The 21,205-nt window shown below is 44.8% G+C and overlaps 1 protein-coding gene across 1 annotated transcript in view; it reads right to left on the reverse strand.

Annotated features, from left to right (window-relative positions):
- Positions 1 to 3,001: 3,001 nt before the first annotated feature.
- LOC121288725 (kynurenine 3-monooxygenase-like) overlaps positions 3,002 to 21,205 on the reverse strand; it is an 86,629-nt gene continuing 68,425 nt past the window's right edge. Inside the window, exon 15 of the mRNA XM_041207503.1 lies at positions 3,002 to 3,290. Coding sequence (XP_041063437.1) covers positions 3,002 to 3,290 — 289 coding nt within the window. The remainder of the gene's footprint in view (positions 3,291 to 21,205) is intronic.

Raw genomic sequence — 21,205 nt, forward strand, 5'->3', positions numbered from 1 at the left:
GTTATTGCAGCATTTTCTACTGGGGTCTCCCAGCATGAAACAAGTGATGTCAGCAAACCCACAGAGCAGCCAATCGTGTTAAAGGATTTTCACAGACACCCAAACAGGGAAACAAAGCTGTAAAATAAAATCCCTTCAATTTTTATAGCACAGAGCAAATTAAAGATTTCCACATATACATTGGGTAAAGTAGAAGCTACGATGTACAAAATTTTTGTTAAATTTTTCAAAATTTTTAAGTGATTTATTAGAATTTTTAGCAGCACTTGGTAAATATAAAATTACTTTTTCAGGGCCAGTTCTGTTATTTGTCAAATTTTATTAATCATGTCATGGTTTTAAGAACCTAGTTACAACTGATTGAACAAGATATAACTTTTATGGGATTTCTAACAGCAATGTGGGAACAGGAAAGTTGAAGTTCAGTGATTGCTGGCTTTGTTTGGTTAGGACAGCCTGAGTACTTAGCCATAGACTGCAAACTTCAGGATTTCCATGCTAATTTTCCCATGCCTGGCATCCTAAGGTTGCAATGAAAGTGATTGCTGAAGGTTTGCTGTCAACCCCTTCCTGGGATTCTCTCTCCCTGGGCCATTTCACGCAGGGCCATAAAAAACGGGTATTGCTTCTCTACTTCCATTTCAACTGATCTCGACACAAGGCCCTTAGGAACCCACGGTGCTCGACGGTTCTTTCCAGGCCTAAGTTGGAAGGTCAGGTGAGAATGGAGCGGCTATATTTTAAAGTAGGAAAGAAGGACTGGCGTGGCAATCCAGCTCCGATTGCCACTCCATGGAAGGTCAGGGCCATTATCTCCACATTACTGGCAGACATCATTAGTGCAGCAGTTACCAACATTGGAGCACAGCTTTATCAACAGTTCACAGATAACTGTAACCAGTGAGACTTGAGCAGAACTGTTGCGTTGCATAGAACATCTACTGTGCTCTGCAACAATGTTCCATAAAACTCTGGGCATAATTACAAGTATTAAATGACTAGTTGCTTAACTATTTAGTTAGTGCTTAACTACTGTGTAAACTAAATTTAGTGCACTGTGGAACAAGAAAAAACCTTCCTACTCAGTGCACTGAAATAACAAACCAAAGCATAGGTTTAAGATTACTGGTGACTATCTTTCCCAGACTCTGGATGGAATTTTCCCAACCTATTGAAGGTGGATTCTTGTGTGTTTGGGGTGGAAAAGTTCCAGCCAGAAATTGACATTGGGTCCAGAACTATCATCAATTGTTGCAAACACCTATTTGGTTTACTAATGTCCTTTAGGGAAGGAAATCTACCATCCTTACCTGGTCTGCCCTATATGTGACTCTAGACACACAGCAATGTGATTGACTCTTAATTGCACTTTAAAATGTTCATAAGGCTCATGTTCATAGCAAGGCTACTCAATTCATACAGGCAGCTCACCACCACCTTCAAGGGCTATTAGGGATCGGCAAACAGTGCCAGTGATGACCATATCCCATGAACCAATAAAAAAGTGAGAGACTGCTGATCAAAGCACTTCTTCTCTTGGAACATGCTTATATGGCATGACAGGTGAGTGCTGACTTATTGGAAGGTACTTCACTCATAGCGCACCCTGTGCAGCTACAACACTGGCATCTACCTGGCTATGTGGAAAATTACCCAGGTCAAATCCAACCCAGCCACTTATGCCCCATCAATCATCAGTAAAGTGATAGAAGGGGTCATCAACAACGCTATCAAGTGGTACTTGCTTAACAATAACCTGCTCACTGATGCTCAGTTTGGGTTCCGCTATGGTCACTCAGCTCCTGACCTCATGACAGCCTTGGTTCAAGCATAGACAAAAGAACTGAACTCGTGAGGTGAGAGTGACTGCCCTTGACATCAAGGCAGTACTTGACTGAGTGTGTTATCAAGGAGCCCTAGCAAAACTGGTGTCAATGGGAATCAAGGGCAAGCATCTCTTCTGGTTGGAGTCATACTAAGCACAGAGGAAGATGGTTGTGGTTGTTGGAGGTTAATCATCTCAGTTCCAGGACACAACACTGCATGAATGTCCTAGGCCCAACCATCTTCCATCATAAAGTCAGAAGTGGGCATGTTTGCTGATGATCACACAATGTTCTACACCAATCGTGACTTCTCAGCTACTGAAGCAGTCCATGTCCAAATGCAGCAAGACCTGGACAATATCTAGACTTGGGCTGTCAAGTGGCAAGTAATATTCATACCACACAAGTGTCAAACAATGATCATCTCCAACAAAAGAGAATCCAACCATCTCCCTGTGACATTCAATGGTAAAACCATCACTGAATCTCCCACTATCAATATCCTAGGGGTTTTCATTGACCAGAAACTCAACTGGACTAGCCATATAAATACTGTGGCTACCAGAGCAGGTCAGAGGCTAGGAATCCTGCGGCAAGTAATTCATCAGACTCCCCAAAGCCTGCCCAACATCTGTAATGTCATCCTACAAATCAGGAGTGTGATGGAATACTCTTCAATTGCCTGGATGAGTGCAGCTGCAACAACCCTCAAGAAGCTCGACACCATCCACAACAAAGCAGCCTGCTTGATTGGCACCCCAGCTACAAATATTCACTTCCTCCACCACTGATGCACAGTGGCAGCAGTGTGTACCATCTACAAGGTACACTGCAGGAGCTCACCAAGCCTCTAAGTCCATGCCCGCTAGCATCTAGATGGACAAGGGCAGCAGGTACAAGGGAACACCACCACCTGGAAATTGCCCCCAACCCACACACCATCCTGACTTAGAAATATATCATCGCTCCTTCACTGTCGCTGGGTCAAAATCTTGGAACGCCCTCCCTAACAGTACTGTGGGTGTACCTACACCACATGGACTGCAGTGGTTCAAGAAGGCAGTTTACCGCCACCTTCTCAAGGGCAATTAGGATAGGCAATAAATGGTGGCCTAGCCAGCAAAGCCCGCATCCCATGAACAAATTTTAAAAAACTCACTTTCAACTGCCCTTCCCTACCACCAGCTTTCATCAAGGCTCACTTTGCATTTCTGCTGAGGGTCAGCAGCAGAGTCCACATCTATGTCAACATCTCCAGCAGCAGCAGATGCAATACCAGGAGGGCCAGCTGCCTTCTCCTCAGCCACATGCCCCTGCACACGGCTGATGCAATGGACACCAAGATCCAGCTGGAAGGAGGTGAGACCCTGTGGGCAGATGATCAGCTCTCTTGACATGTCCGACGACCAGTGCTTTGAGAGACTCACATTCTCGTGGCAGGTCACTGTTGACAGCTCCAGTCTCCTGGAACAGTGGAACAGATGGGAATACGTTGCCAATGACAAGGGTCTATCACTGGTTCCTATCACTACCCACAACCCCCTCCCGCGCAACCCCACCTCCACCAGCTCTCTACTCTCGTCAAGTTGTGTCCTACCTTCTGCATTGAGAGAAGGCAGAGAGTTGTGAGTGGTCATACTGGCTTGTGTGCAGAGGAGGGAAGGACACCGCTTGTGGAAGGTGATTGTGAGGTATGATTGAAATAGGGCAGTAGACTAAGGGTGAGTTGTGGCTGCTCAGATAGGGATGTGAGGAGTCTGTAGGGAGAGGAATGAGTGAAGCTGCAAAGCATGTTGACCTGGTGTGCAGGAGAATGCTGGCTAAGTCAGAGGGTGGGGCTTGGCGTCTGAAAATATTACACCACTTACCTGTCATGCCCTCCTGATGAACCATATCCTCTTAGGGCACTCTCTCCAGGTTAGAGACAGCACACTCCTGCTTCTGACTTCTTCAATCACTTTCATCCATGCTTGCTTGATTGGAGAGCTTTTCCTTCTTCTCTGGTCCTTGGGAGAGCTTACTTCAATGCAGCCCCTTGGATCCTGCAGCAGGACCTCCAGGTAAGTGCAAGACCCTGAGAGCAGCCTTCTAAGATCTCCTCTCCATTCGTGTGGTTGCTGCAGCCTGAAAAATCCAAGGGCTGCTGGGTTTTCTGGATACATGCCATGGCCCTTCTAATTAAAAATCATTCCCTTGACAGAATGCAAACATTACATGCATATCAATTAGGAGCAGAAGTAGACTATTTGGCCCCACAAGCGTGCTCTGCCATTTGATAAGATCATGGTTGATCTGATTGTGGCCTCAACTCTACTTCCCTATCTGTCCACTATAACCTTTGACTATTTTAGCCCCAATTGACTGGAAGCCCTGAAGGGGAATGCCATTTGGTTTGCTCTGGTAAAAAGCAACTTCCTGGCACTCTTTTCCGAGAGTTGAGTGCCAGACCTGAAAATGGTCTCCCTGTTGCAGTAGGGACTAAGGGGGGGCAAAATTCTATCCCTGGTGTTTATTTCTAGCTCTCTTTATCTTCAGTGAAATCAGTGCCTTTTTTTGGTATTTTGTTTTCTTAAAATGCTTTTTTTGTCTTTAACATTTCTCCAATATGCTGATATATGCCAGGAAGAAGCATGACCAATGACTTAAGTAGCGTATGGGAGTCCATAACAAAAAATGTCTCCTACAGTCACTATTATGGAGTGTTACATTCTATGGATATGAGAGTTGGATTCTGATGAAAGAGGAGAACAGCTTTTGAAATGCGGATATGGCGGAGGATGCTCAGAATCAGCTGGATGGACAGAAAGACAAATGATGGGGTTAGATCAAGAAGAGAAGTTCAAGAATCAAAAGGGTTGCAAAATACACTTAGAGAGAATAAGACAACCAAGTAAGGACATTGGGAACAAAGACCTTAGCCTGGTCCTGACAACAATTGAAGGAGAAATTGAGGGTAAATCAGAAGAGGAAGAAGAAAAATCAGATGAGTGGATAACATCAAGAAATGGGCTGAGGGAGGCTTGAAGCCAGAGAAGAAGTAAAACAATTCCAATAGTCCCATGAAGGCTATGGTGACAACCAGCGAATGAACCTATATGTCATATAGAGAAACAGAGGTAATGTTTCATGTCAATGACCTTTCATCAGAACTGCTTTCTGAACTGGAACCAGCAACCAAATCTCGGAAACGTGTGCCTGGCAGTTGCTCTCTACCAGAGCAAGCCAAATGGCATTCTGCCTCAGTGCTTCCAGTCAATTAGGGTTCAAATAGTCAAAGGTTGTAGGGGGTAGACAGGAAAGTACAGTTGAGGCCACAATCAGATCAGCCACTTTCTGGAATTGGAACCAGTTCTGATGAAAGGTCATTGACCTGAAACGTCAACACTGTTTTTCTGCACAGATGCTGCCTAACCTGCTGAGTTTTCTCAGCACTTTTTTGTTTTAATTGCATATTTCCAGCTTTGCTTTTGAGCCTTTATGTCATGCTTGTGATTGCAGACGTTTGCATTACTGCAAATAAATGGCCTAATTCCAAAAAAAATGTAGACATGAGCTCTTCCAAAGATAAAAATAGATAATTCTGGAAATACTCAGCAGGTCTGGCAGCATCTACGGAAACAGAAACTGAGTTAATTGACCTGAAACATTAGCCCCGTTTCTGTCTCCACAGGTGCTGCCAGACCTGCTGAGTATTTCAAGCATTTTCTGTTTTTATTTCAGATTGCCAGCATGTGTAGTATTTTGCTTTGGGTTTAGCTCTTCTGAGGAGATCCATATGTACATGCAACCATATGTACATGTGAATTAGAGCAGGCCACTTGACCCCTCAAGTCTGCTCTGCCATTCAATAAGATAATGGCTGATCTGATTGTGGCCTCAACTCCACTTTTTTTGTCTATCCCCTATATCCTTTGACTGCCTTGTCAATCAAACATCTATCTATCTCAGCCTTAAAATTCTTCTATATCCCTGCCTACACTGCTTTCTGGGGAAGAGAATTCCACAGACTAACAACCCTCTAAGAGAAAAAAACAATTCTTCTCATTTCTGTCTTAAATGGAAGACCCTTTATTTTTAATCTGTGTCCCCTAGTTCTAGGGGAAATATCCTTTCAGAATGCACTCTGTCAATTCCTCTAAGGATCTTATATGTTTCAATAAGAAACATTCTTCTAAACTCCAATGAATAGAAGGCCAAACTTTCTAACCTAATGGTGCACGTGGACTTTTATCAGGAATAAATGCTAATGTTCAAGTTTGCATTTTCTTTCAACAGAGAAACTTAAAAACCAGGAAGCTGACATATAAGTTTTTATAAATTCACATTCCTGGAGAAAGAATTTCATACCTCAAATGCACAGCTTGAAAATTTTAAAAAAATCATTCATGGGATATGGTATCACTGGCTAGGACAGCATTTATTGCCCATCCCTAATTGCCCTTGAGGAGCTGCCTTCCTGAACTGCTGCAGTCCCTGGGGTGTAGGTACATCCATAGTACTGTTGGGGGCGGGTGGATGAGGAGCTCCAGGATTTTGACTCAGCAGCAGTGAAGGAATGGCGATATATTTCCAAGTCAGGGTGGTGAGTGGCTTGGAGGGGAACTTCCAGGTGGTGGTGTTCCCATGTATCTGCTGCCCTTGTCCTTTTAGATGGCAGTGGTCTTGGGTTTGGAAGATGCTGTCTAAGTTTCTTGGTGAGTCTTTGCAGTGCATCTTGTAGATGATACACACTGCTGCCACTGTGCGTCAGTGGTGGAATGAGTGAATGCTGTGGATGGAGTGCCAATAAAGCGGGCTATTTTGTCCTGGATGGTGTCAAGCTCCTTGAGTGTTGTTGGAGCTGCACACATCCAGGCAAGTGGAGAGTATTCCTTCAAATTCCTGACTTGTGCCTTGTGGTGTGGTGATCAGGCATTGAAGAGTCAGGAGTTGAGTTACTCTCCACAGAATTCCCAGCCTCTGTCCTGCTCTTGTAGCCAAAGTATTTATTTGGCTAGTCCAGTTCAGTTTCTGGTCAATGATAACCCACAGGATGTTGATAGTGGGGGATTCAGCAATGGTAATACCATTGCATGTCAAGGGGTAATGGTTTGATTCTCTCCTGTTAGAGATGGTCATTACCTGGCACATGTGTGGCACGAATGTTACTTGCCACTTGTCAGCCCAAGCCTTGATATTGTCCAGGTCTTGTTACATTTGGGCATGGACTTTTTCAGTATCTTTGGAGTCACGAATGGTGCTGAACATTATGCAATCATCAGCAAACATCCCCACTTCTGAACTTATGATGGAAGGAAGGTCATTGATGAAGGAGCTGAAGATGGTTGGGCCTAGGACACTACCCAGGGGAACACGTGCAGTGATGTCCTGGAACTGAGATGATCTCCAACAACCACAACCATCTTCCTTTGTGCTAGGTATAACTCCAACCAGCGGAGACCTATCCCCCGATTCCCATTGACTCCAGTTTAGCCAGGACTTCTTGATACCACACTCGGTCAAATGCTGCCTTGAAGTCAAGACCAGTCAGTCTCACCTCCCCTCTAAAGTACAGTTCTTTTGTCCATGTTTGAACCAAGGCTGTAATGAGGTCAGGAGCTGAGTAGCCCTGGCAGAACCCAAACTGAGCATCCGTGAGCAGGTTATTGCTAAGCAAGTGCCACTTGACAGCACTGTTGATTATCACTTCCATTACTTTACTGATGATCGAGAATAGATTGATGGGGTAGTAATTGGTCAGGTTGGATTTGTCCTGCTTTTTGTGTACAGGGCATACCTGGGGAATTTTCCACATTGCTGGGTCGATGCAGGTGTTGTGGCTGTACTGGAACAGCTTGGCTAGAGTGTGGCAAGTTCTGAAGCACAAGTCTTCAGTACTATTGCCGAAATATTGTCAGAGCCCATAGCCTTTGTAGTATCCAGTGCCTTCAACTGTTTCTTGATATCGCGTGGAGTGAATTGAATTGGCTGAAGCCTGACATCTGTGATGCTGGGGACCTCCAGGGGAGGCGGAGATGGTTCATCCACTCGGCACTTCTGGCTAAAGATTGTTGCAATTACTTCAGCTTTATCTTTTGCACTGACGTTCTGGCCTCCCCCATCATTAAGGATAGTGATATTTGTGGAGCCTCCTCCTCCAGTGAGTTTTTTAATTGTCCACCACCATTCACAAGTGAATGTGGCAGGACTACAGAGCTTAGATCTGATCCATTGGTTTTGGAATCGCTTAGCTCTGTCTGTCGCTTACTGCTTATGCTGCTTGGCACGCAAGTAGTCCTGTGTTGTAGCTTCACCAGGTTGACACCTCATTCTTAGGTATGCCTGATGCTACTATTGGCATGCCCTTCCGCTCTCTTCATTGCAGCAGGATTGATCCCCTGGCTTAGTGGCAAAGGTAGAGTGGGGGATATGCCGGGCCACGAGGGTACTCTTTACAGTTGAGTACCATTCTGCAGCTGCTGATGGCCCACAGCACCTTATGATTGCCCAGTCTTGAGTTGCAAAATCTGTTCGAAATCGAACCCACTAGGCATAGTGGCATGATGGAAGGTATCCTCAATGTGAAGACAGGCCTTCGCTTCCACAAGAATTGCACTCCTACCAATACTTTCATGGACAGATGCATCTGCGGCAGGCAGGTTGGTGAGGCTGAGGTCAAGTATGTTTTCCCCTCTTATTGGTTCCCTTACCATCTGTTGCAGACCCATTCTAGCAGTTATGTCTCGGACTCGGCCAGATCAGTCTGTAGAAGTGCTACCAAGGGACTCTTGGTGATAGATCTGAAGTCCCCCACCCAGAGTATATTCTTCACCCTTGCCACCCTCAGTGCTTCCTCCAAGTGGTGTTCAACATGAAGGAGTACTGATTCATCAGCTGAGGGAGGGCGGTACATGATAATCAGCAGGAGGTTTCCTTGGCCATGTTTGACCTGATGCCATGAGACTTCATGGGATCTGGAATCAATGCTGAGGACTCCCAGGGCAACTCTCTCCTGACCATATACTACTGTGTCACCATCTCTGCTGAGTCTGTCCTGCCGGTTTGACAGGGCATACCCAGGGATGGTGATGGTGGTGTCTGAGACATTATCTGTAAGATGGAATTCAATGAGTATGACTATGCCAGGCTTTTGTTTGACTAGTATATGAGACAGCTCTTCGAACTTTGCCACTAGCTCCCGAGTGTTAGTAAGGAGGACTTTGCAGGGTCGACAGGGTTGAGTTTGCCGTTGTCATTTCCGGTGCCTAGCCTGATGCCTGGTGGTCCGTCTGGTTTCAACAGGAAGGCCAGGATTGACATGAAGGCCTGGACTGGCATCAGGGCCTGGACTGAATGGGGGCCCCCTCATCCCCCCCGTGCCAATCTCTGCGCTTCCACCCGTCCCCTATAGCCCCTCATGCCAAGTTATAGAACTTTCATGCCCATTGATCCACTATACATCACTAGAACCAATGAACCCTATAGTGTACAGTGATATATAAAAGCTTTGAAAAAAGGTAATTAATTCATAACTTTCTCCTATGTTGAAAAAAGTCATTTCACTACAAACACTACAAACTACTTGGGTCAGCTGGCCTGACACCAACCCGTACCCGCCCCCTGGCAATGAAGATCCCGCCTTTGTGGGCAATTTCTCCCAAGATGGGCAGGCTGAGCCGGGAATTTCTCCGACTCACGCTACCACCTCGAGGATGAAAATCCAGGCCAAAGTCATTGCACTTCACAGAATTTTCCAACAATGAGAATCTTGTGGGATACATTGATCTTTACATCTATAAGGGAGTGTTGCCTGAAAGGGACTGGACTTGTGGGTCTTACCAAGTAGAGTGTCGTTCTGGGAGAATGTGTTGTAAGACTAACTTTAAGTATGCAATTGTAATCTTGTGTGCTTAAGTTTTCTTTTATTCTTGTTAATAAAACCACAACTTTTAATTTTTAAAATCCCAAAAGTGTTACTGGACTTCTTGCTGCTGAGATCCGTACATCTCCTTCCCATTTTTACAATACTAAAAAGGTATGGCCCGTAAGTCAAGCTTCCCTCTGGGGTTTGGTTTGTGCAGCAATTAACATCGGTTGTGGTCATAACAATGAGTCTTTAAAATGCAGGGAAACAAGAGTTGCGGGGAGGCAGGGGGTTGGGAGGGGGTGACCTTGCTACAAGAAACTAACCAGCTCACTCAGGGCCCACAAAGATCAGTGCCGGAATAATCTTCTATAGCATCTTCAGTGCATCCTGCAGTAATCCCTTTGAAGATCACTGGTTCACCTGTTCAGTGTAACACCAGAATTGCAACAGGATCCTGTATAATGTATGGGATCCTGATTCCCGTTTTGTTCCTACAGATTGGAGGGTAGCTAATGTAACCCTACTATTTAAAAAGGGAGACAGAGAGAAAACAGGGAATTATAGACCACTTAGCCTGACTTCGGTAGTGGGGAAAATTCTAGAGTCCATTATAAAAGGTTTAATAGCTGAGCACGTGGAAAACAATGGCAGAATCGGACAGAATCAGCATGGATTTACGAAAGGGAAATCATGCTTGACAAATCTACTAGAATTTTTCGAGGATATAACTGGTAGAGTTGATGAGGGGGAGCCGGTGGATGTGGTTCATTTGGACTTTCAGAAGGCTTTTGACACAGTCCCACATAAAAGATTGGCAAAATTAAACTACATGGGATTGGGGGTAATGTATTGAGATGGATAAAAAACTGGTTGGCAGACAGGAAACAAAGATTAGGAATAAACGGGTCTTTTTCCGAATGGCAGGCAGTGACTAGTGGGATACCGCAGGGATCGGTGCTGGGACCCCAGCTATTCACAATATATATTGAATTAGATGAGGGAACTAAATGTAATATCTCCAAATTTGCAGATGACACAAATCTGGGTGGGAGGGTGAGCTGTGAGGAGGATGCAGAGATGCTTCAGTGTGATTTGGACAAGCTGAGTGAGTGGGCAAATGCATGGCAGATGCATTATAGTGTGGATAAACGCGAGGCTATCTACTTTGGCAGCAAAAACAGGGAGGCAAATTATTATCTGAATGGCTATAAATTGAGAGAGAGGAATGTGCAACGAGACCTGGGTGTCCTCGTACACCAGTCGCTGAAGGTAAGCATGCAGGTGCAGCAGGCGGTAAAGAAGGCAAATGGTATGTTGGCCTTCATAGCCAGAGGATTTGAGTACAGGAACAGGGATGTCTTGCTGCAATTATACAGGGTCTTGGTGAGACCACACCTGGAATACTGTGTGCAGTTTTGGTCTCCTTATCTGAGGAAGAATGTTCTTGCTTTAGAGGGAGTGCAGCGAAGGTTTACCAGAATGATCCTGGGATGGTGGGACTGACATATGAGGAAAGATTGAGTCGGTTGGGATTATATTTGCTGGAGTTCAGAAGAATGAGGGGGGAATCTCATAGAAACCTACAAAATTCTAAAAGGACTAGACAGGGTAGATGCAGGAAGGATGTTCCCGATGGTGGGGGAGTATAGAACCAGGGGTCACAGTCTGAGGATGCGGGGTAGACTACTTAGGACTGAGGTAAGGAGAAATTTCTTCACCCAGAGAGTGGTGAGCCTGTGGAATTCGCTACCACAGAAAGTAGTTGCGGTCAAAATATTGTATGTTTTCAAGAAGGAGTTAGATATAGCTCTTGGGGCGAAAGGGATCAAAGGATATTGGGAGAAAGCGGGAGCAGGCTATTGAGTTGAATGATCAGCCATGATCATAATGAATGACGGAGCAGGCTCGAAGGGCCGAAAGCCCTAATCCTGCTACGTTTCTATGTAAGGAGGATCCCAGTTGTTGTGTTGGGAGTGTTACTCATCTGTTTCCAGCTTCACCCCAAAATTGCAACACACTGGATATCAGCTGAGAAACAAGGTGAGATTTTGCTCGCTATCACCTTGTTCTTGGCTGAAATAGGCAGTGATAAATGCCAATGACTGGTTCATTAAAGTACTTTCTAGTAGTGATAGCCCCTTACTGTCTGCTCACAGGAAAATTGGGCTATGATACCTAAATGAGCAAAATACAGGATTTCTATTTCATTTTAAACTGAAAGGGTTTTGTTTCCCATTTGAATGCTTCAAGTTACTTCAAGCTCAAGATCCAATTCTGCAGCTGGATGTTAAGTTCCTTGGAAAAATGCTTGAAAAGGAAGATAGCTCCTGTGAATGCTGCTGATGCTCCCATGACAAATAACATAGAATTGATCATCTGCAAGGAAAAAGGAGTCACTTTATGAGTTCCATATTTATATAACAGGGTTAAGTTTTGGCAGGTGTCACATTTCCAGCAGGACTACATAATAGTCAGCACAGATCAAACATTCTGAGTGATTACAGAATCTTTACAGTGCAGAAGAAGGCCTTTGGCCCATTGAGTCTGCACTGTCTGTCTGAAAGAGCATTCTACCTAGTCCCACTCCCCTGCCTTATCCCCATAAACTGGCACATTCTCTCTTTTCAGATAGCTATCCAATTGCCTTTTTAATACCTCGACCAAACCTGCCTCCACCACCATTTCAGGAAATTAATTCACTCTGGGTGAAACAATTTTTCCTCACATCACTTTTACTCCTTTTGCCAATTATTTTGAATCCTTTAGATCTTGATGCTGTTTTGGGTGGGAACAGTTTCTCACTATATACCCTGTCCATATCCCTCAGGATCTTGAACACCTCCATCAAGTCTCCTCTCAGCCTCCTTTTCTCCAAGGAAAATAGTCCCAAACTCTCCAATTTATCCTCATAGCTACCTGGAAACAGATGAATAGCACTCCCAACATAACAACTGGGATCCTCCTTACAAAACTCAAATCAGGATCCTGGGAATCATCCCGGGAATAATTCTTGTGAATCTCCTCTGTACTCCAATGCCTTCACATCCTTTCTCAAGTATGGCACCCAGAACTTTTTTTTTTGCAGTACTCCAGATGAGGCCTAATTGGCGTCTTATACAAGTTCAACATGACCTCCTTACTCTTGTACTCAATGCCCCTATTAATAAAGCCTAAGATACTATATGCTTTATTAACTGCTCTCTCAACATGCCTTGCCATCTTCAATGACTTATGCACACATACACCAAAGACCCTCTGTTCTGGCACCTCCTGTATAGTTTCTCCCTTTATTTTAGGTTGCTTCCCAATATTCTTCCTGCCTAAATGAACCACTTCACAGTTCTCTGCATTAAACTTCATCTGCTACTTTTCTGTCCAATCCACCAACATGTCTTATGTCCTTTTGAAGTTCAAGACTATCTTCATCACTGTTGACAATGTTTCCAAACTTTGTAACACCTTCAAATTTTGAAATCATGCCCTGAACACCAAAGTCTAGGTCATTAATATATATCAGGAAGAACAAAGGTTAGAACATTGACACCTGGGCAACTCCACTACAAAGCTTCCTCCAATTTGAAAAACACAATTTATCATTACTCCCCGTTCCTTGTCACTCGGCCAACTTCTTATCCCAGTGCCTACTTTACCTTTTATTCCATGAGCTAGAATTTTTTTCACAAGTCTGTTGTGAGAAAACCTTTTTGAAAATCCATATACACCACATTAGTAGTGTTGCCCTTATCAATCTCCTCTGTTACCTCCACAAAAAATTCCAGCAAGTTAGTTAAACATGATTTTCCCTTAATGAATCTATGGTGGCTTTCCTTAATTGTCCTGTACTTGTCTAAGTGACTGTTGATTTTGTCCCAAACTATAGTTTTCAGAAGTTTCCCTCACACTGAAGTCAGACTGACAGGTATTTTATTGCTGGCTTTATCCTTGCACCCTTTTCGAACAAGGGTGTAACATTCACAATTCTCCAATCCTCTGGCACCACACCTGTGTCTAAGGAAGACCGGAAGATTATCAATAGTGCCTCTGCAATTTCCACACTTGCTTCCCTCAGTACCCTTGGATGCATCCCATCTGGTCCTGGTGTCTTATCAATTTTAAGTAAAGATAGCCCTTCTACCGCCTCCTCCTTCCCAATTGTAAATTTTTCTAGTGTTAGCTACTCTCTCACCTCGGCCCAGGTAGCATCTTCTTCAGTTGTAAAGACAGATGCAAAGTACTTGGTTAATATCTCCATTGTTTCTCCTGCCTCCAAGTGCAAGTCCTTTTTTTTTATTTGTAATGGCCCTACTCTTTCTTTTACCGCCATGTTATTACTTATATGTTTATGAAAGACCTTGGGATTCCCTTTTGTGTTAGCTGCCAGTCTCTTTTTATGCTCTCTCCTTGCTTTTATTAGTTTTTTCATTTCCTATCTGAGTCTTCTATATTCAGCCTGATTCTCCATTGTATTTTCTACCTGACATCTGTTGTACATGCACTTCTTCCTTTTTATCTTCACCTCTATCTTGCTCATCATCCACGGCACTCTGGATTTATTTGTCCTACCTTTCCCCTCCAAGGGAATATACCTTGACATTGCCTGCAATGCTTTTTCTTTGAAGGTGCATGGCCCCTTTTTCAGCCAATGTCTTTTCTGCCAACATTTGAATCCAACTCATTCGACTCAGATTCATTCTCGTCCCATCAAAGTCGGCTTTCCCCAATTAATTATCCCTGCTCTGGATTGTTCCTTGTCTTTTTCCATGCCAACCTAAACCTTACAATACAATAGTCACTGTCCCCTAAATGCTCTTCCACTGATATCTGATCCACTTGGGCCGACTTATTCCCCAGGAGAAGGTCTTACATTGCCTGCCCTCTCGTTGGACTGGAAACATACTGCTGCAGAAAATTATCTGGAACACATTCCATGAACTCTTGCTCCTCTTGCCCCTTTGCACTATTCCTGTCCCAGTCTGTATTTGGATAATTGAGGTCCCTCATTATAATTACTCTATAACTCTTGCACCCCTCTAATTTCTTTGCAAATTTGTTTCTCTACATCCCTTCCACCATTTGGTGGCCTACGTACTACACCGATCAATGTTATTGCACCTTTTTCATTCCTTACCTCTAGCCAGGGAGATTCCATCGTTGACCCCTCTGGAACGTTTTCTCTCTCCAATACTGTAATGCTATCTTTAATCAATACTGCCATTACCCAACCCATCTTCTTCTTCTTTTCCTGTCTCTCTTAAACACCTTGTACCCAGGAATATTTAACGCCCAGTTCTGCCCCTCTTTGAGCCAGGTCTCTGTTATAGTAATAATATCATAATTCCATTTGTCAACCAGTGCCTCTAATGCACCAATCTTATTAATCACACTCGGTGCATTCACCTACATGCACATTGATACTGATTTAGGCTTTTAAAAAAAATTTCCCCCTTATCCTGACCCCATCTAATGACTTACTATTGCCTACTCTAATTCTATCAGACTCTCCAAGTATTCTATTTACCTTAATACTTCTCTCTGATATATCCCTCTTATCAGTTAATACTCCACTTCCCATTGCCAGTGTTTCTCCTCTACACTCTGAAATTCTCCTCAGGTTCCCACCTCCCCCAATCTAGTTTAAACCCTCCCCAACTAGCAAGCCTCCCTGCGAGGACACTAGTCTCAATCCTATTAAGGTGTAACCCTTCCTTCTTGGACAGGTCCCAACTGCCCCAGAACCAGCCCCAATGCCTCAGAAATCCCTCCTGCTCCATTTCTCCAGTCACATGTTGAACGCTCAATCTTCCTATCCCTATGGTCACTGGCAGTCCTGCTTTTTAATTCCCTTCCTAACTCCCTAAAATTTGCTTTCTGGACCTAATTTTTTCCCCTATGTATGTCATTGGTCCCAGCATGGACCACAACCCCTGGCTGTTCACCATCTCCCAAAAAAATGCCCTGCAGCCACTCTATGACATCCTTGACCCTGGCACCATGGAGGCAATGTACCATCCTGGAGTCATGTTTATGGCTGCAGAAATGCCTGTCTGCTCTGCTAACTATGGAATCCCCTACCAGTATAGCTCTTCCACTCTTTCTCTTACCCTCCTGTGCAGCTGAGCCACCATGGTGCTATGAACTTGGCTCTTGCTACAATCCTCTGAGGAGCCATCTTGCTCAGTTTCTCTTAGATACTCTGGTGGTCACCCATTCCTTCTCTTTCTGTGGGAAGGTGCAGTGTGACCACCTCTCTAAACATGCTGTCCACATGATCCTCAGCCTTGTGGGTGCACCACAGTGACTCCAGCTGTCACTCAATGTTCTATAACCCAGAGCTCAAGTTTCTGCAGCTGGTGACACTTCTTGCAAATGTAGTTATCGAGGACACTTTGTGCCTGTACAGCTTCCCATATCCCGCAGGATGCACATTCCACATGGCCAAGCTGCACTGACATCCTTAGACTTTATGCAAAGTGTTTACTACAGTATGGTATAACTCACCTGTCACTCACCAATTGTTCCCTTTGTGCCGAGTCCAGAAAGGCCTATACTTACCAACCAATCAACTTACGGGACTCTTGTGACATCACTTATAGATTTAATCTGTAAACTGCACCTCCGACCCCACAACTCTCTCTCTCTCCACTGTTTTAAGCTCTCGGACCTCTCCAGTTAATTACCAGTTACTGATTAACTTACTCCTTCTGCAGCACCAAAGTGGAAATCAAATGCTGGAGGCTGAAAAAGAGTAGAAGGAAGGAGCACCTGCTTCCCCCTTCACCAAAATCCCAACTCAGCAAGCTCTACTTCTTGCAATAAACCTTCCCTAAAGCAGCTTTTTCCCCCTATGCACTGAATTCCCACTTTGAATCAATTTCCCAAGTACTCACTCTGTCTCCATCTCACACTGTGGTTGCCATTATTTGAACTTAGTGGACAGAAAACAGCAGTAACATGCGCACGATTTTTCAAAATGTACTGCCTGCATACAAAGCCCTCCCTCCTACCAACACCCACCCCCCCGCGCTCCCTCCACCTGCCAACAACCCCCAACCTCACTCAACAACCTCAGGCCTGGTAACATCTTATCTAAAAGAGCTGTGAAAATACCAGGCAGGATGTAAATTGATTTACAAAACGGATTTTCTGAAAACGTACAATGAGTGAGGCCCTGAAGCTCTGACTTGCAGCCAGGATGAAGAGCAGAAAGGCCTGACCAGGAGAGGATATGAGCCAGAATTTTTGACTGCGTGCAGTTCTACAAGAACTACATCCTAATTTCTATTTGATGGGGGGTGATGGTATTGCCTCTGAGTCACAAGCTTCGGTGTTTACGTCCCACTCCAAAGCTTTATCAAAATTGAAGGCTCAGACCCCTGTGCAGTACTGATGGAGTACTGCCCTGTTAGAGGTGTTGTCTTTTGCATGAGACATTTAAGCAAAACTGAGGCCCCATCTGCCTGCTCTGGTGGATGTAAAAGATCCCATGGCACTATTTCGAAGAAGAGCAGGGCAGTTACCCCTGGTGTCCTGACCAATATTTTTCCCTCAATCATCATAACAGAAACAAGATTATTTGGTCATTATTACATTACTGTTTGTAGGAATTTCCTGTGTGCTAAACTGGCTGCCCTATTTCCAACATTTCAGCAGTGACTACACATCCAAAGTACTTCATTGACTGTAAGGTACTTTGAGACATCTGGTAGCTGTGAAAAGTGGTAAATAGATGCAGGCCCTTTCTCTCTTTTCAATATGGCCTTTCAACATTTCAATGCAGCTCCTGCCAGCCAGGAGCAAGTATGCATTCCAGTGAAGCCCCTGGGAAAGCCCTTGCAGAGTTCCAGGCAAATATAATTGATTGTTTATTTAGGGCATTTATGGCACCTTTAGAAGAAGAAAATTGAAAAGCTGCTAAATTTTTCAATCAAACCACATGAATGACCTCAAACGCTGGATCTTGGATGGGTCGGGTCTACAACCTTCATCTGGGCATCAGCTCCGCCGTGTTTGCACCAGCATGTTAGAATTTCCGCCATATTCATGCAGTTATTGCAAAGTGGGAAGTATTCTTCGACGGCCTGAAGTAACATTACATCACTTTTGCTAAACACTACAGTATCGTTTTGGATGATCATACATTTTGGAGATTGGAAGTTGAGAGGTCGTGAGGAGAGCATTGGAATAGTTGTGCCAGGAGGGAACACAGCATAGACAAGGGTTTCTGCACTGGCTAGACTGAGGCAGGAGTGGGCAAAGATGATACTATGGAGGTGGTAATAGGTAGTCTTGGTGATGGAGAGCATATGGGGCAGAATTCTACGTGTCCCCGCTGGCAGGTTATTAGGCGGGGGCAGGGGGCACGTAAACTTCCTTGAATGGCCTTCCCTTTGGGCTCTCACCCACCCCGACCTCTCTGCAATTTTAAGGTGAGAGAGGCAAGGCCCGTTGCCCATTCTTGCCCCAACTGAGGCCCTTAGGTGGTCAATTAATGATCACTTAAGGGCCATTTTCTAATCAGTCTCAATTTTCAGGCTGATGGAAGGAGTTCAGGAGCAAAGCCCAGAGAATGATCTTTCTCGGGCCTTGGGCAGGAATGAGGTGGTGCATGCCTCCATCAATGGTGTCCTTTCAACATTGAATGCCCCACTCTAGGTTTGCCCCTCGGTGGGGTGGGGGGAGGCAGTGCTCCTTCCCACCTCAGCCTCTCCTCCAACACCTCACCACTTCCGGGCCACAACTCCCCTCCCCACCCTGAGCTCTCACACTTACCTCATCCCGGACCCTTGAACTTAGACTATGGGGACTGCTTGTAGTCCCCATCCTGTACAATGTTCAGGATCTGTTAGGACTAAAGAGCTGCTGGCATATAGAATGTCCAGCAGCTCTCTGAGGTGGGATTTCCTCCTGAATGAGGAGCGGAAGTCCTCTTTCCAACAGGTCAGTCAGTATCGGCGGCAATACATTCTCCACTGACTCTTCAGGTACTGGGCCACCAATTAAAAAATCCTGTCCATGGTGTGTGAAGTTCAGCTCAGGGTCAAATAGAACACCCAGGTTCAAAATAGTCTGGTTCAGTCTTAGACAATGGACAGGGAGGAGGATGGAATTGGTTTATGCCAAGGGCTGAAGACAATGGCTTTGGTCTCCCCTATATTTAATTGCGGAAAATTTCTGCTCATCCAGCAGTGGATGTCAGATGAGCAGTCTTTAGCCTAAAATTCACAGGACAAAACACACAGTTGATTAGTTGCACAGTGTCCTTCTCACAAAAAGGCAATGTACAACAGAAAGCACTGACAATACATGGGCAGAGGATTCCCGTGAGACAAATCTCCCATCCTCTTCAAAGAAACTACACATCCTGATGCATAATTCTTTATTGGTTATTACACCCACTTTGAAAATTCACATATACGCTCTGTTGATGATACAAAGATGGGTGGAGGAACAGGTAGTATTGAGGAGGCGGGTGGGCAGAAGGATTTGGACAGGTTAGGAGAATGGGCAAAGAAGTGGCAGATGGAGTACAACGTGGGGAAGTGCGAGGTCATGCACTTTGGTAAGAAGAATAGAGGCATAGACTATTTTCTAAATGGGGAGAGAATTCAGAAATCTGGAGTGCAAAGGGACTTGGGAGTCCTAGTCCAGGATTCTCTTAAGGTTAACTTGCAGGTTTTCACGGTAGTTAGGAAGGCAAATGTAATGTTGGCATTTATTTCGAGAGGACTAGAATATAAAAGCAGGGATGTGCTGCTGATGCTTTATAAGGCTCTGGTCAGACCACATTTAGAAAATTCTGAGCAATTTTGGGTCTCGTATCTCAGGAAGGATGTGCTGGCCCTGGAGAGGGTCCAGAGGAGGTTCACGAGAATGATCCCAGGAATGAAAGTCTTAACATATGAGAAACGTTTGAGGACTCTGGGTCTACACTCGATGGAGTTTAGAAGGATATGGGGGGATCTGATTGAAACTTACAGAATATTGAAAGGCCTGGATAGAGTGGACGTGGGGAAGATGTTTCCATAAGTAGGAGAGGCTGGGACCCGAGGGCACAACCTCAGAGTAAAGGGAAGACCTTTTAGAACAGAGATGAGGAGAAACTTCTTTAGCGGTGAATCTATGGAATTCATTGCCACAGAAGGCTGTGGAGGCCAGGTCATTGAGTGTATTTAAGATGGAGATAGATGGGTTCTTGATTGGTAAAGGGATCAAAGGTTACGGGAGAAGGTGGGAGAATGGGGTTGAGAAACTTATCAGCCTTGATTGAATGGTGGAGCAGACTCGATGGGCCGAATGGCCTAATTTCTGCTCCTATGTCTTATGGTCTTGATAAGTAGCATGGGTGTTGGAGCTTAAGCTTAAGGCAGCCTTCCATCTCGCAGGATGATGGTGTGCGCCATGATGGGTAACTCTGTACTAAGCATCATGTTGTGTGGTTCAGGGGACCCACACTAACACGGCAGTCATTGCTGCATAGGAAGACCTTGGACTGAGAAGGTGCATGATTCGCTGGCCCCTGTTTTCTCTATGCCCTCTTCTTTGCCAGTTGAGCTTTTTGTTCTGCTTGCCTCCTCCAATACCCCTCCAAACAGTCAGCACCCAGAGGTCACACCCATCAGCAAATGTCTCCCAGTTGTCAGTGTCAATGTCCGCCATCTTCATATCTCGCTTGCAGATGTCCTTGTAGCGGAAAAGTAGAATGCCAGGAAGTCATGACCCAGTGGCCAGCTCACCATACAAAATATATAGGGTCAGATTCTCGGTCAGGTTGCTGCTGTTCCACACTCTCATACTCAGCTTGGACATAACAGCTGCAGCTTCTGCAATGCGTGTGTTGATTTTAGCATCAAGTGAAGATTGCTGGTGATTATGGAGCTGATTATGTGAAGCTATCAACACCCTCCAGCTTGTCAATGCTGATGGATGGTGGTATAGCAACCACGATATTTGTCTTCCTGATGGTGTTCGTAAAACCAAGCTCTTTACAGGCATGACAGAGTCTGTCCAATTGCCACTGAAAGTGTATTTTGGTATGGAATACTAATGCGATCGCCAGAGTGGAGCAACTTTCAGATGAGGACTTGGCGTACCTCTGTCTAGGATCTCAGGCGGGCAAGGCAGAACAAGTTTCCATCAGTTCTGGTCTGTAAGTAGACATCCTCTGTGGATAAACTGAAGGCATATGATAGCAGCAAAGAGAAAAATATGTCGAACAGCATCAGTGTCAGAACACAACCCTGTTTGACCCCACTGTGGATTTCAAAGAGTTCCAATGTTGCCCATTATAGCTGCCTTTACCTATCAATGTCATGGAAACAACAGATCACACTGAGTAGCTATGGTGGGCAGCCAATTTTCTCCAGCACCTTAAACAGATCCCCTCTGATCATAGTTGAATGTCTTGGTGAGATCGATGAAGGCACTATATAGTGGTCTCCATTGTTCACGGCATTTCTCTTACAGCTGCTAGACTGAAGGTCATGTCAATTGTAGATCTTACAATTCTGAAACCATACTGATGCGCTCAGCCAGA

Source organism: Carcharodon carcharias, chromosome 2, assembly GCF_017639515.1.
Source record: "Carcharodon carcharias isolate sCarCar2 chromosome 2, sCarCar2.pri, whole genome shotgun sequence".
NCBI lineage: Eukaryota > Metazoa > Chordata > Chondrichthyes > Lamniformes > Lamnidae > Carcharodon > Carcharodon carcharias.